The sequence below is a fragment of the Hemitrygon akajei genome, chromosome 14 (genome assembly GCF_048418815.1).
Source record: "Hemitrygon akajei chromosome 14, sHemAka1.3, whole genome shotgun sequence".
NCBI classification, from domain to species: domain Eukaryota; kingdom Metazoa; phylum Chordata; class Chondrichthyes; order Myliobatiformes; family Dasyatidae; genus Hemitrygon; species Hemitrygon akajei.
This window is the reverse complement of record NC_133137.1, coordinates 80,071,929-80,086,376: the sequence shown is the minus strand read 5'-3', so window position 1 is coordinate 80,086,376 and position 14,448 is coordinate 80,071,929. Positions and strand designations below refer to the sequence as shown.

The 14,448-nt window shown below is 40.7% G+C and overlaps 1 protein-coding gene across 4 annotated transcripts in view; it reads left to right on the top strand.

Moving 5' to 3' along the window:
* Positions 1–14,448, top strand: part of dmtf1 (cyclin D binding myb-like transcription factor 1) — a 101,068-nt gene that overhangs the window by 33,223 nt on the left and 53,397 nt on the right. For all 4 annotated transcript variants that reach the window (XM_073066435.1, XM_073066437.1, XM_073066438.1 and 1 more), the window contains exons 2-4: positions 3,653–3,768; positions 8,515–8,646; positions 13,577–13,683. In XM_073066435.1, coding sequence (XP_072922536.1) covers positions 3,660–3,768; positions 8,515–8,646; positions 13,577–13,683 — 348 coding nt within the window. In that variant the 5' untranslated portion in view covers positions 3,653–3,659. The remainder of the gene's footprint in view (positions 1–3,652; positions 3,769–8,514; positions 8,647–13,576; positions 13,684–14,448) is intronic.

Genomic DNA, 14,448 nt, shown 5'->3' with positions numbered 1-14,448 from the left:
CTGCTTTATCGTTTCCTGTCAGTCCCCTTATGCTGGAGAGGTAGTAATGGAGGGGACAAGGATATGGCGAACGAACTGAATAAGTATTTTGCATCAGTCGTCACTGTGGAAGACACTAGCAGTATGCCGGAAGTTCAAGAGTGTCGGTGTGTGAAGTTGCTATTAATAGGGAGAAGTTTTTTGGGAAACTGAAAGGTCTGAAGGTAGGTAAATCACTTGGACTTGTTAAACTACAACACCAAGGTAGCTGAAGAGATTGTGGAGGCATAAGTAATGATCTTTCAAGAATCAATAGATCCTGGCATGGTTCTGGAGGACTGGAAAATTGCAAATGTCATTCCACTCTTCAAGAAGGGAGAGAGGCAAGAAAGGAAATGATAGGCCAGTTAGTCTAAACTCAGTGGTTGGAAAGTTGTTGGAATCGATTGTTAAGGATGTGGTTTTGGGGTATTTGGAGGCGCAAGATTAAATAGGCCAAAGTCGGCAAGGTTTCCTTAAGGGGAAAGTCCTGCCTGACAAAGCTGTTGGAATTATTTGAAGAAATAACAAGCAGGATAGACAAAAGAAATGGTTGATGTTGTGTACTTGGATTTTTAGAAGACCTTTGACAAGGTGCTTAACAAATTAAGAGCCCATGATATTACAGGAAAGATACTAGCATGAATAGGGCATTGGCAGGAGGCAAAGAGCGAGAATAGGAGCCTTTTCTGGTTGGCTGCCAGTGACTAGAGGCTTTCCAGAGGGTTCTGTGTTCAGACTGCTTTTCACATTTATATGTCAATGATTTGGATGATGGAATTGATGGCTTTGTGGTCAAGTTTGTGGATAATATGAAGATGGGGGTGGGCAGGAAGTGTTAAGGTTGCAAAGAGGGTGCAGAAGGACTTGGATTAAGGGAATGGGCAAAGAAGTGGCAGGTGGAATACAGTATTGGTAATTGTATGGTTATGCACTTTGGTAGAAGAAATAAATGCATAGACTATTTTCTAAAAGGAGAAAACATTCAAAAATCTGAGGTACAAAGGGACTTGGGAGTTCTTGTGCAGGATTCCCTGAAGGTTAGTTTGCAGGTTGAGTCTGTGGTGAGGAATGGAAATGCCATGTAAAGGAAGAATGTAATGGTGAGGCTTCATAAAGTTCTAGAGGCCTCATTTGGAGTATTGTGAGCAATTTTGGGCTTCTTATCTAAGATGGGATATGTTGACGTTGGAGAGGGTTCAAAGGAGGTTCACAAAAATTATTCCAGGATTGAAAGGCTTATCAAATGAGAAGCATTTGTTGGCTCTGGGCCTGTAGTCACTGAAATTCAGAAGAATGAGTGGGGGATCTCATTGAAACCTATTGAATGTTGAAAGGCCTCGAAAGAGTGGATGTGAAGATGATGTTTTGTATGGTGGGTGGGGGGGGGGGGAGCAGTCTAAAACCAGAGGACACAACCTCGGAAGTAGAGGGATGCCCTCTTAGAACAGGGGTGAGGAGGATTTTCTTTTAGCCAGAGAATGGTGAATCTGTAGAATTTGTTGCCACAGGGGGCTGTCAAGGCAAAGTCATTGGGTATATTTAAGGAAGCAGTTGATGGATTCTTGATTAGTCAGGGTATGAAGGGATACGGGGAGAAGGCAGGAGATTGGGGCTGAGAGGGAAATGACAGAGCAGACTTGATGGGCCAAATGGCCTAATTCTGTTCCTTATTTCTTGGCTGTGATCTTAACGTGGTTGGAGGAGGATGGACTATTGGTGTGTTCACACTTAGGAACTTGAAATTCTCAACCTCAACACCGTTGATGTAAACAGAAGCATGTGCAGGTCCTGAAGTCAATGGCCAGCTCTTTTGCTGACATTCAGGGAAAGGTCTTGTCATGACGCATGTCACCAAGCTCTCGAACTCCTTCCTGTGCTCCAACTCATGATTATTTGAGGTATGACCCCCTCCGGTGGTATCATCTACAAACTTGTTGATGGTGTTAGAGCAGATTCTGGCTACACAGTTGTGAATTTTCAGGTAGTAAAGAATGGTGCAAGTTTCTGTAGTGTGTAGAGAGCATTTCATCCTATTCCCAACTTTTATAAAGGGGAAAGGATTGAAGTGTTTGGAAGTAAGCCTCAGGCTACGGGGCCTGCAGATTCAGCTGTTCTTGTTTCATTTTGTTAATCCGGTTAGATTACTGGTCAGTGGTATCACCTGGACGTTAATGGTACTCATTGAATATCAACGTGGCCCTACTGTTCTTTCAGAGAAGGATGTTGCTTAGCATTCGATAAGTGTTAATGTGACCTGTCTCTTCTCAGCTTTATCTTGGTCCTGCAACATGGACCGCTCGGTTATCTGAGGGATTGCAAATGAAATGGATAATTGTTATCATCAGCAGGCGTTCCCTTCCTAACCACGTCGTGGAGGGAAGCATCTGTAGATCAGTACCCCATAGTGCAGGCCCTTCGGTCCATGGTTAGGCCTAGCACACAGTCTTGAGGAGGTCTTGGTGCTGAGAAGATTCAGTACTGCTCTGAACGCCCATGGTACATTGATCTATTATTGTCACATGTACTGAGGTACAGTGAAAAGACTCCATTTTGCCCACCCTCCATGCAGATCATTTCATCGCAACAGTGCATGAAGTTACAAAGGAAAACAACAAAAGAATGCAGAATAAAATGTTATAGTTACAGAGGAAGTGCAGTGCAGGCAGACAGTAAAATACAAGAGTTAATGAGGTGGACTGAGGCCAAGAGTTTATAGGGACCCATTTAATAGTCTTATTACCATTTACAAATAAAATAGCCATCATCAAATGGCAGAACAGAAATGATGGGCTGAATGGCCCAATTCTGATCCTATGTTTTATGGTCCAATTACAGAGAGAGTGCATTGCAGGCAGACAATAAAGCACTAGATCGTAACGAGGTAGATTGTGAGGCCAGGAGTCCATCTTATCGTAAAAGGGAACCTTTCAGTATTTTTATAATAGTGGGGTAGAAGCTGTCTCCGAGCCTGGTGGGACGTGCTTTCAGGCTTTTGTATCATCTGCCCAATGGGAGAGGGGAGAAGAGAGAACGTCCATGATGGCTGGGGTTTCATGATGTTGGCTGCTTTACTGAGGCAGTGAGATGTGTAAACAGAGTCCATGGAGGGATGTATCCTCTCACAGGTGCTCAGTGGCATTAAATCAAGGCCTTTCTCAAATAAAAAAGAGAAATTTGTCCTGAATCCCAGCTACTGTTTATTGTGGTAGTAGCAGTGGCATAGAGTTCTGTAGTACAGAAGCAAGCCATTCAGCCCAACTTGCTGAAGCTGGCCAAGTTATTTTCTTGAACTAGAGCCATTTCTCTTAGGTTAGCTTGTATAAATCTTTTCTCTCCATGTACCTATCTAAATGCCTTTCAAATTTAATTGAACCTACCAATTAAGAAAATCACATTCAGTGCATACTTTGATAATAAATTTACTTTGAACTTTGAACCACTATCACTTCCTCTGGCATCCATACAGCTACTGTTCTCTGTATCAGTTGAATTTCCCAAGAAAAGCCTCTTACATGGTCAATGCTTAATCAGGCCAACAATTTTCTTTAGCTGCCAATGTTTACTTATTCTCTTATTAAAATCTTATATTATTTTTAATCTTATAAATACATGTTATTTCTGTTCATTTCAGATTGAGTATGAACACAATTGAAGGTGAATCTAACACAGTTACCTTGGCAACTATCAGCACAGTAACTCTAGCCCAGGACACCGAAGGCAATCTGTTTCTACATTGTCCTCAGAACGGTACAGATAACCTGGATCATTCTTTAATTTTCTCAGTATTGCTGTTCAAAGAATATTCAATTACCCAATGTGCGTGTCGCTGGCAAAGTGATGGGAGCAGTATATAATTTAATATTTTTTCCGAATCTCCTGCCTGTTTCTTAACCCTTTTATCCATCTGCCTCTTACCTTTCCTGTGTTAATGACCAGGATTCAAAGCTGATGTCAAGTTTATCGTCATACGCAGAAGTCCACGTGTGCGCAGGTGCAGTGAAAAACTTACTTGCAGCAGTATCACAGGCATCATCCAATAAGCAGCATTCACAACAAAAGCATTATTTGAACATAAATGTTTACAAAAGGGAATACAGAACAAACAAAGTGATCAAAGTGGTCCTAGTATTGCTAAACAGTAGTGATTAGGGATGTGCCACTTGGTTCAAAAACTGAATGGTTGAAAGGAATTAGCTGTTCTTGAACCTGGTGGTGCAGGTCTTCATGCTTCTGTACCTTGTCTTCTTGAAGCAATGCCTATTATGAGTACTGTCGATGGTGGGGATGAATGTGCATATGATGTACTGGGCCGAGTCCACTACTCTCTGCAGTTTCTTATGTTCCTGTGCATTCAAATTGCCATACCAGACTGTAATGAAACCCATCAGGATACATACATCTATAGAAGTTTGCATCAACAGAGACTGAAAATAAATTTTTTTTCTATAGAGCACTTTTCATACAGGTGATGTAGTTCAAAGTGTTTTACAATGGGGATAAAAGTACATCTGTGAAAATAAAATAAAAATAAACATGAAAATAAGAGACAAAAATGTTAGTTAAAAGCAAGGTTAATTAAATGAGTTTTGAGCTGGCACTTAAAAGTGTCACTGAGTCTGCATCCTTTATAGTTTTAGGTATTGAATTCCACAGTTTACAGACTGACAGACATACTTTATTGATCCCGAGGGAAATTGGGTTTCGTTACAGCTGCACCAACCAAGAATAGTGTAGAAATATAGCAATATAAACCATAAATAATTAAGTAATAATAAGTTAATCATGCCAGGTGGAAATGTCCAGGACCAGCCTCTTGGCTCAGGGTGTCTGACACTCCGAAGGAGGGGTTGTAAAGTTTAATGGCCACAGGTAGGATTGACTTCCTATGACGCTCAGTGTTACATCTCGGTGGAATGAGTCTCTGGCTGAATGTACTCCTGTGCCTAACCAGTACATTATGGAGTGGATGGGAGTCATTGTCCAAGATGGCATGCAACTTGGACAGCATCCTCTTTTCAGACACCACCGTCAGAGAGTCCAGTTCCACCCCCACAATATCACTGGCCTTACAAATGAGTTTGTTGATTCTGTTGGTGTCTGCTACCCTCAGCCTGCTGCCCCAGCACACAACAGCAAACACAATAGCACTGGCCACCACTGCCTCATAGAACATCCTCAGCATCGTCCAGCAGATGTTAAAGGACCTCAGTCTCCTCAGGAAATAGAGACGGCTCTGACCCTTCTTGTAGACAGCCTCAGTGTTCTTTGACCAGTCCAGTTTATTGTCAATTCGTATCCCCAGGTATTTGTAATCTTCCACCATGTCCACACTGACCCCTTGGATGGAAACAGGGGTCACCGGTGCCTTAGCCCTCCTCAGGTCCACCACCAGCTCCTTAGTCTTTTTCACATTAAGCTGCAGATGATTCTGCTCGCACCATGTGACAAGGTTCCCACTGTAGTCCTGTACTCAGCCTCATCTGCCTTGCTGATGCATCCAACTATGGCAGAGTCATCAGAAGACTTAGGTGCATAGTTCAAAAAAGCTGACTTGCCAATTACTTTTTGGGAGAGATTGTTTAACTTTAAGAGATCGGCAGAAGAAGATCTGGGAGTTCGAGCAGGATTGTAAAGTGAAAGCAATTCTGTGATGTATTCAGATCCCAGACCATTAAGAACTTTAAAAACCAGTAAGAGAACTTTAAAATCAATTGTAAAAGATATAGAAGGCCAATGCAGAGTAGCTAACATATGAGTGATATATTCCAACATCTGAGTTTTCATTAAAAGTCTAGCACCAGCATTCTGAATTAGTTGAAGTTTGTCAATATTTTGCTTGTGAAGGCAAGTAAAAAGTGCATTGTAGTAATCTGGTCGATTCAATATAAAGACATGAGTTAGTTTTTCAGCATTATTATGGGACAGAAACAAACGTACCTTTGCAATATTTCTTAGAAATGGTGCTCTGGTCACTTTCTTCATGTAGGATTTAAGATTTAAATCTGAATCAAGGGGAAGACCCAGGCTTGTTACTTTTGATAGCAAAGATCTACAAGGTGTCATAGACTCTGTGCCAAATGGGCTTCTTCCATGCCATAAGTAATTAGTTATTATTGATGTTACACATCATCAAATCATCAGAATAGAGAGAGACTGCAAATGAGTGAAGTTCAGAGGATCTCAGTGTTCTAGTGTATGAATCACTAATAAGTGGCTATTGTATATACCATAATATTATGATAACATTTTCATTTTTCAATCTTTTTTATTGATTTCCAAATAAAGAATATACAAATTGGAAGAGAAATTTAACAAGTAGATAATATAAAAGACATATAAACAGCAACAGTAAAAACAAAAAGTATATAATATCAAAATCAAATAAGTAAAATATTATGCTGTTATATATACAATGGTCAAAAAAAACTACAACTCTTCATAACAATCATAAAAAAAGGACTGGAAATTTTATTGAAAAAACCCCACTAACTAAACTGAAACAAAAAACAAAACAAAAAGAAAGAGAAAAAAGGAAAGGAAAAGAAAAAGGAAGATTGGGCAGTCCAATTGAGGATAAAATTAGAAAAATCAGAGAGAGAAAAAAAATCATCTCTCTGCGCACGCCATATCTTAATTCAATTTAAGATAGTACATAGGGCCCATATGTCCAAAGATAAATTGGCGCATATTTTTCCGAATATAAGCCCTATTTGTGACAGATGTAACGCAGAAATGGCTACTCTAACTCGTATGTTTTGGTCATGTGTAAGTTTAAATAATTTTTGGAGGGATGTGTTTGGAATATTATCTAAAGTTATAGATATGGATGTTCAACCTAATCCACTTACAGCAATTTTTGGGATTATTCCAGAGGAAGCAAGCAAAGTGTCTGCTTCCACCCAACATGTAATAGCTTTTTCAACTTTACTGGCTAGGAGAGCTATTTTGCTACATTGGAAAGAATCTAATCCACCTACTGTTTTCTATTGGCTCTCCTCCATTATATCATGTCTAAGCTTGGAGAAAATTAGAAGCCGGACATTTGATACATCCTTTAATTTTGAACAAGTCTGGCGACCTTTTATTCAATATTTTCACATGATTTAATTTATTTTTATTTATTTATTTTTCTTTATTCTCTGTGGGGAAAATCCTTATCCATGAAGGTTCGGAGATGACTGGAAGGATGTGTTTTTTTTATGATAACTTTTTAACCTACTCCAAGATCAATCTAAACCCTTCCCTCCCACGTAGCCCTCTATTTTAATTTATCTATGTTCCTACCTGAGAGTTTCTTAATGTCCTTAATGCATCTGCCTCTTGCACCATGCCTGGTTGATAGATTAATTGGTCATTGTCTTTTGTCCCGTGATTAGACTAGGATTAAATTGGGGGATTGCTTGGCAGCACGGAAGGGCCTTTCAGTGCTGTATTGAAATAAAAAAATAATCCAGGCAGCTCCCTGGTAAATCTCCTCTGCACTCTCTAAAACTTCCACAGAACTCTAAAGTAGGCCATCCGAACTGAACACAATGCTACAAGTGTGGTCTAACCAGGATGGACCAGAGACCAACAAACAGTTAAAAAGGCAAGGTACATCTACAATGACTGATTCCTCAGCTTAATTTGACATTTCACTTCAGCTCCCTCCTATTTTGTGCTCTTGCAGTTACCCTTATTTAGAATGCTAATCTCAGACCTTTTTCTTGTTTTGTCCGGAGTGTGATCTTTACTGGGAGATCCTGAATTAATTCTATTGTCCTGGATAGCCTGTTTTCTGAATGTGCTGTTCCAAATGCAGCATTGCCTCCTATTTGGGTTGCCATTGCTTGTCTGTTTTTCCCAGTATCGTGGGTCAAATGACCTATCCAGTGTTGTACTGTTCTATGTCAGAGAACACTGCAATGCACAAACAGGCCCTTTGGTCCATCGAGTCCCTGCTGAACAGTTACTCTGCCTAGGCCTATTGACCAGTTCCTGGACCATACCCCTCCATTCCATGTTCTTACCAAATCTTCTCTTGTGTTGCATCCACCACTTCCACTGGCAGCTCTTTCCACGCTTGCACCATCCTCTAAATGAAGAAGTTTTTCCTCAGCTTTCCCTTAACTGTTCCACCTTTCCCCCTTATGATGACGCTGGCTGCTTTACTGAGACAGCGAGAAGTATAGGCAGAGTCTGTAAAGGAGCGGCTGGTTCCTGTGATGTGCTGAGCTCTGTCCACAATTCTCAGCAGTCTCTTGTGGTCACGTGTAGAGCAATTGCTATATCAAGTGGTGACGTGTCCAGACAGAATATTTTCTTATGGTAGTATTGTATTCTAATTCTTCTTTTCTGTATTATACATGATAAGACTGCAAAACACAGAATTAGGCCATTCAGCCCATCGAGTTTGCTCCACCATGGCTATTTAATTATTTTTTACAAGACTTATCTGAAATGTACTACAAAATAATCTTTCTTTTCATCCACTGTTTTGTGCATCAAATACAGATCTAGACTCTGAGGATAATCAAGAACCTCTGCACAAAAGGCTCTGTTTGTCAGCTGAAGATGATGCAAGTCTTGAATCCACGGGTATCGCAGGCCCATTTGCAACAGTACAGTCGGTTGTTACTCTCCCAAGTAAGAAATTCATCCCCTGGTTTAGTTATGTTCAATCATTTAGTTCTATATAACTATCAGATTAACTTATTTATTTATCACACGTACATTGAAACATACAGATCCAATGGATGTAGTGTACCTTGATTTTCAGATAGTGTACCTCGATTTTCAGAAGGCATTTGATAAGGTCCCACATAGGAGATTGGTGGGTAAAATCAGAGCTCATGGCATTGGGGGGAAGATATTGACATGGATAGAAAACTGGTTGGCAGATAGAAAGCAAAGGGTAACGGTGAATGGGTGTTTCTCGGAATGGCAGGTGGTGACTAGTGGGGTGCCACAGGGCTCGGTATTGGGACCACAGCTGTTTACGATTTACATCAACGATTTAGATGAAGGCAGTGAGAATAACATCAGCAAGTTTGCTGATGATACTAAGCTGGGTGGCAGTGTGACATGTGATGAGGATGTTAGGAGAATTCAGGGTGACTTGGATAGGCTGGGTGAGTGGGCAGATACTTGGCAGATGATGTTTAATGTGAATAAGTGTGAGGTTATCCACTTTGGGAGTAAGAACAGGAAGGCAGATTATTATCTGAACGGTGTAGAGTTAGGTAAGGGAGAAATACAAAGAGATCTAGGAGTCCTTGTTCATCAGTCACTGAAGGTGAATGAGCAAGTGCAGCAGGCAGTGAAGAAGGCTAATGGAATGTTGGCCTTTATTACAAAGGGAATTGAGTACAAGAGCAGGGAAATCTTTTTGCATTTGTACAGGGCCCTGGTGAGACCACACCTGGAGTATTGTGTACAGTTTTGGTCTCCAGGGTTAAGGAAGGACATCCTGACTGTAGAGGAAATGCAGCGTAGATTCACAAGGTTAATTCCTGGGATGTCCGGACTGTCTTACGCAGAGGTTAGAGAGACTGGGCTTGTACACGCTGGAATTAAGGAGATTGAGAGGGGATCTGATTGCAACATATAAGATTATTAAGGGATTGGACGAGATAGAGGCAGGAAATATGTTCCAGATGCTGGGAGAGTTCAGCACCAGAGGGCATGGTTTGAGAATAAGGGGTAGGTAATTTAGGACATAGTTAAGGAAAAACTTCTTCTCCCAGAGTTGTGGGGGTCTGGAATGCACTGCCTCAGAAGGCAGTGGAGGCCAATTCTCTGGATGCTTTCAAGAAGGAGCTAGATAGGTATCTTATGGATAGGGGAATCAAGGGATATGGGGACAAGGCAGGAACTGGGTATTGATAGTAGATGATCAGCCATGATCTCAGAATGGCGGTGCAGGCTCGAAGGGCCGAATGGTCTACTTTTGCACCTATTGTCTATTGTCTATACAGTGAAGTGCATCATTTGCATGAACGACCAACACAACCTAAAGATGCGCTGGGGATAGCCATCAGTGTCAAAAGTTCAAAGTAAATTTATTATCAAAGTGTATATATAATCACCATATGCAACCCTGAGATTCATTTTCTTGCAGGCATACTCAATAAATCCATAATAGAGTAATAACCATAAAAGAATCAGTGAAAGACCACACCAACTTGGTGTTCAACCAGTGTGCAAAAGACAGCAAACTGAAATAATAATAAACTGTAAGCATTAAGTATCGAGAACATCAGATGAGGAGTCCTTGAAAGTAAGTCCATTGGTTGTGGGATTATTTCAATAATGGGGTAAGTGAAGCTGTGTGAAGTTATCTCCACTGGTTTAAGATCCTGATGATTGAATGGTTATTACCGTTCCTGGGCCTGGTGGTGTGGGTCTTGAGGCTCCTGTGCCTCTTCCTGATCGTATCAGTGAAAAAAGAGCATGGTCTGGGTGCTGAGGGTTCGTGGTGATGAATGTTGCTTTCCTGCGACAACGCCCTGTGTAGATGAGCTCAACGGGGCTTAAGTGTCGCCACACATTTCGTTGCCAATACGGCACAGCCACAATGCTCAACAGAACAGCGCAAGCAACCAGAGCAAAACAGACCTCCTTTCTCCCTCCCACCCAGTGGCACGCACACACAGTCCTCTAACCCGAGGACAAGCCATCTCCAGGCCGGCAGCCACCAGTGGACTAGGAGTTGGAGACCTAAATGTTAATCTGACTCATTAACACAAAATTCTACAGATACCAGAAATCCAAGCCAACACACACACATACAATGCTGGAGGAACTCAGCAGGTCAGGCAGCATCTATGGGAAGAGTCATCATGCAGTCCTGACAAAAGGTCATGACCCGAAGTGCGGACTGTTTATTCCTTTCCATAAATGCTACCTGACCTGCTCAGTTCCTCCAGCATGTTGAATTAGTTCAACTCTGGAGCTTGTAAAATAACAGGACTAAATTGTTGCAACTGGGAATTAATTCATGTGGAATAACCTTCTCAGAATCAGGTTTATTATCCCTGACAAATGTTGGAAAATTTGTTGTTTTGTGGCAACAGTACACAGCAATGTGTAGCTTACTATAAGTTATAAAATAAATAGTGTAAAAGACAATGGTGTTCATGGGTTCATCAACCATTCAGAAATCTGATGGCAGAGGGGAAGAAGCTGTTGAGTGTGTGTCTTTAGAATCATTGAGTGTGTGTCTTCAGGCTCCTGTTCCTCCTTCCTGATGGTAGGAATGAGAAGAGGGCACATCCTGGGTGATGAGACTCTTTAATTTTGGATGTCACGTTCTAGTGGCATCGCACTTGAAGTGTCCTCAAAGGTGGGCAAGGCTCATTTATGTTTAGTGTTTGCCAAACTGCAAATCCACTGGTTTATTTTCAATAACATTTCTTTCAAACCTCTTAATTATGCTGAAACTCATTGTAGTGAAGATTAATTATCAGTTAATGACTTTTGTAAACAATCTGTTCCATTTACAAACAAGCTTTATATTTCCAGACAGCAAGGTAAATAAACTTGAACTGTGCTGAAAAATTACACAGGATAAATAAGCAGGCACAGTAGGTGAGAATGCCTCTATTTACACTGAATAGTTTTAAGAAAAGTTATTTAAACAATTTCTGAGGCAATGCATTTGCAGCATGGCCAGTAATAAATGAGCACAAATATGACTAATTTCAAAGTTCAAAGTAAACTTATCGAAGTATATATATGTCACGATATACAAACGTTGTACAACCCTGAGATTCGTTTTCTTGCAAGCTTCTACAGTAGAACAAAAAAAACAATCAAATCAATGAATAAACTACACACTAAGAATGACCAACAACTAATGTGCAAAAGGCAAACTGTACAAATACAAAAGAAACACAAAATAATAAATAAATAATATGGAGAACATGAGTCGTAGAGTCCATGAAAGTGAGTCTGTAGGTGTGGAATCAGTTCAGAGGTGTGGTGAGTGAAGTTATCCACACTGGTTCAAGAGCCTGGTTGAAGGGTAATAACTGCTCTTGAATCCCAATGATGACAGAATCTTCCAGTTACTTTAGTTCAGTCTGAACACCTGCTTTACATTGAAATCATCTCTCCTTCCCTATATTTTACATATAGTCTGTAGTGCTCTGTGACAATATTCCTACAATCATAGAGCACTACAGTACAGAAACAAAATTAACAAATTTCACAACACACGTTAGTGATATTAAACCTGATTCTGAAACAGGCCCATCAGCCCATCTAGTCTGTGATGAACTATTACTTGGCCTAGTCCCATCGACCTACACCTGGACCACAGCCCTCCAAATTTCTCCCATCCATGCAGCTATCCAAACTTCCCTTAAGTGTCGAAATTGAACCCATATGCACCACTTCCGCTGGCCACTCATTCCACACTCTCACCACCCTCTTGAATGAAGAAATTCCCCCCTCGTTTCCCCTTAAACATTTCATCTTTCACCATTAACACATGACCTCAAGTTGTCTCACCCAGCCTGAGTGGAAAAAGCCTGTTTGCATTTACCCGATCTATAGACAGGACTGAACTCGTAGTTTATGTTGTATCAGAATCAGATTTAATATCACCGGCATATGTCATGAAATATATTTATTTATAGTAGTTAAGTTAAAATAAATAGTGCAAAATAACAGAAATAAAAAAAGTAGTGAGGTAGTGTTTATTGGTTCAATGTCCATTTAAATCGGATGGCAGAAGAGAAGAAGCTGTTCCTGAATCGCTGAGTATGTGCCTTCAGGCTTCTGTACCTCCTTCCAGATGGTAACAGTGTGAAGAGGGCCTGTCCTGGGTGGTGGGGATCCTTAATGATGGATGCTGCCTTCCTAAACACCACTCCTTGAAGATGTCTTGGATACTAGGGAGGTTGGAACCTACGAAAGAGCTGACCAATTCTGCAAGTTTCTACAACTTGTTTCAATCTTGTGCAGTAGCTACAGGACAGTGATACAACCATCAGAATGCTCTCCATGGTATATTTGTAGAAGTTTTCGAGTGTCTCTGGTTGCGCCTTTTTTAATTGCTATTTTATGCGATTTCAATCAGGGCAGACTAGCTCTGTGGACTGTGTCAACAAACAACATAGCACTAAATTGAACTGAACTAAACTGAAAATGCCTAGACTGCGGTTTGATGGTTTATATTCAGTGTGTTCTTACACTTGTTTTTTGCAATTTGTTCTTTTTTCTGCGTGTTCAGTGTTTGATGTTTTGTTTGAACAGGTTCCATGGTGTTTCTTTGTTTCGTAGCTATTGGCAGGAAGACAAATCTCAGGGTTGTATACTGCCTATTTACTTAAATAATTATTATTCTTTGGACTATACCTCTTATTCCTGTTTATAAGATTTTCTTACTAGCCTTTGACTGCAATGGTAATTACACTAGGGAATTTCCACAGGCCTTCTAGCTGAAGCATTCTCAATAGAGTAGCGGGGATCAATCACACCATTCTGGTTTTTTATCCATGATTTTTTTAAATTCCTATATAGGGTTTTCGTTGGAATATTCTAACTTCTATGTAATTTTTATCATTGGCAGTTTCAGACAACGATCAAAGCTTTGAGGTGACCATGACAGGAGAGGCAGCGTCGAAGCTGTCTCATGCAACAGAAATTGAAGACGCAGAAACTATTACTCAGATACAGGTCAGGCATTCTTTAAAGTATTTCACTGTGTTCTCAGAAGTTTCTGCTGCTATAAGCCGGCAGGAAAGGCTGGAGTTACACTGAAGTGTTCGGTTTCACATGTTCAACACTAAACGTGTGGTATCGTTGCAGTATCATTTAATTGGGTAGGCAATGCAAGTATATTTACTCTTGTATTTAAGTCCTCTTGCAATAAGGATTAGTGTAATATTTCATCAACACAGGATTCTGCAGGTGCTGGAAATCTTGAGTAATACACACAAAATGTTGGAGGAATTCAGCAGGTCAAAGTACATGTGCGTCATCATATACAACCCTGAAATTCATTTTAGACCATAAGACATAGGAGCAGAAATGGGCCATTTGGCCCATCGAATCCACACTGACATTCTTTAAAGGCTTATCCTTTGCCCCCTCCTCAACCCCATTTTCCAGCCTTCTCCCTGTAACCTTTGATGCTGTGTCCAATCAAGAACCTATCAATCTCTGCCTTAAATACACCCAATGACCTGGCCTCCACTGCTGCCTGTGGAAACAAATTCCATAAATTCACCACTCTCTGGCTAAAGAAATTTCTCCGCATCTCTGTTTTAAATGCACAGAGATTAGGAGAAATTTCTTTAGCCATAGAGTGGTGAATTTATCCTGAGGCTGTGCCCTCTTATCCTTGACTCCCCCACCATGGGAAATACCCTTTCCACATCTACTCTGTCGTGGCCTGTATTGTAGACCTCTTGAAATGAATGCTAACATGGCATTTACCTT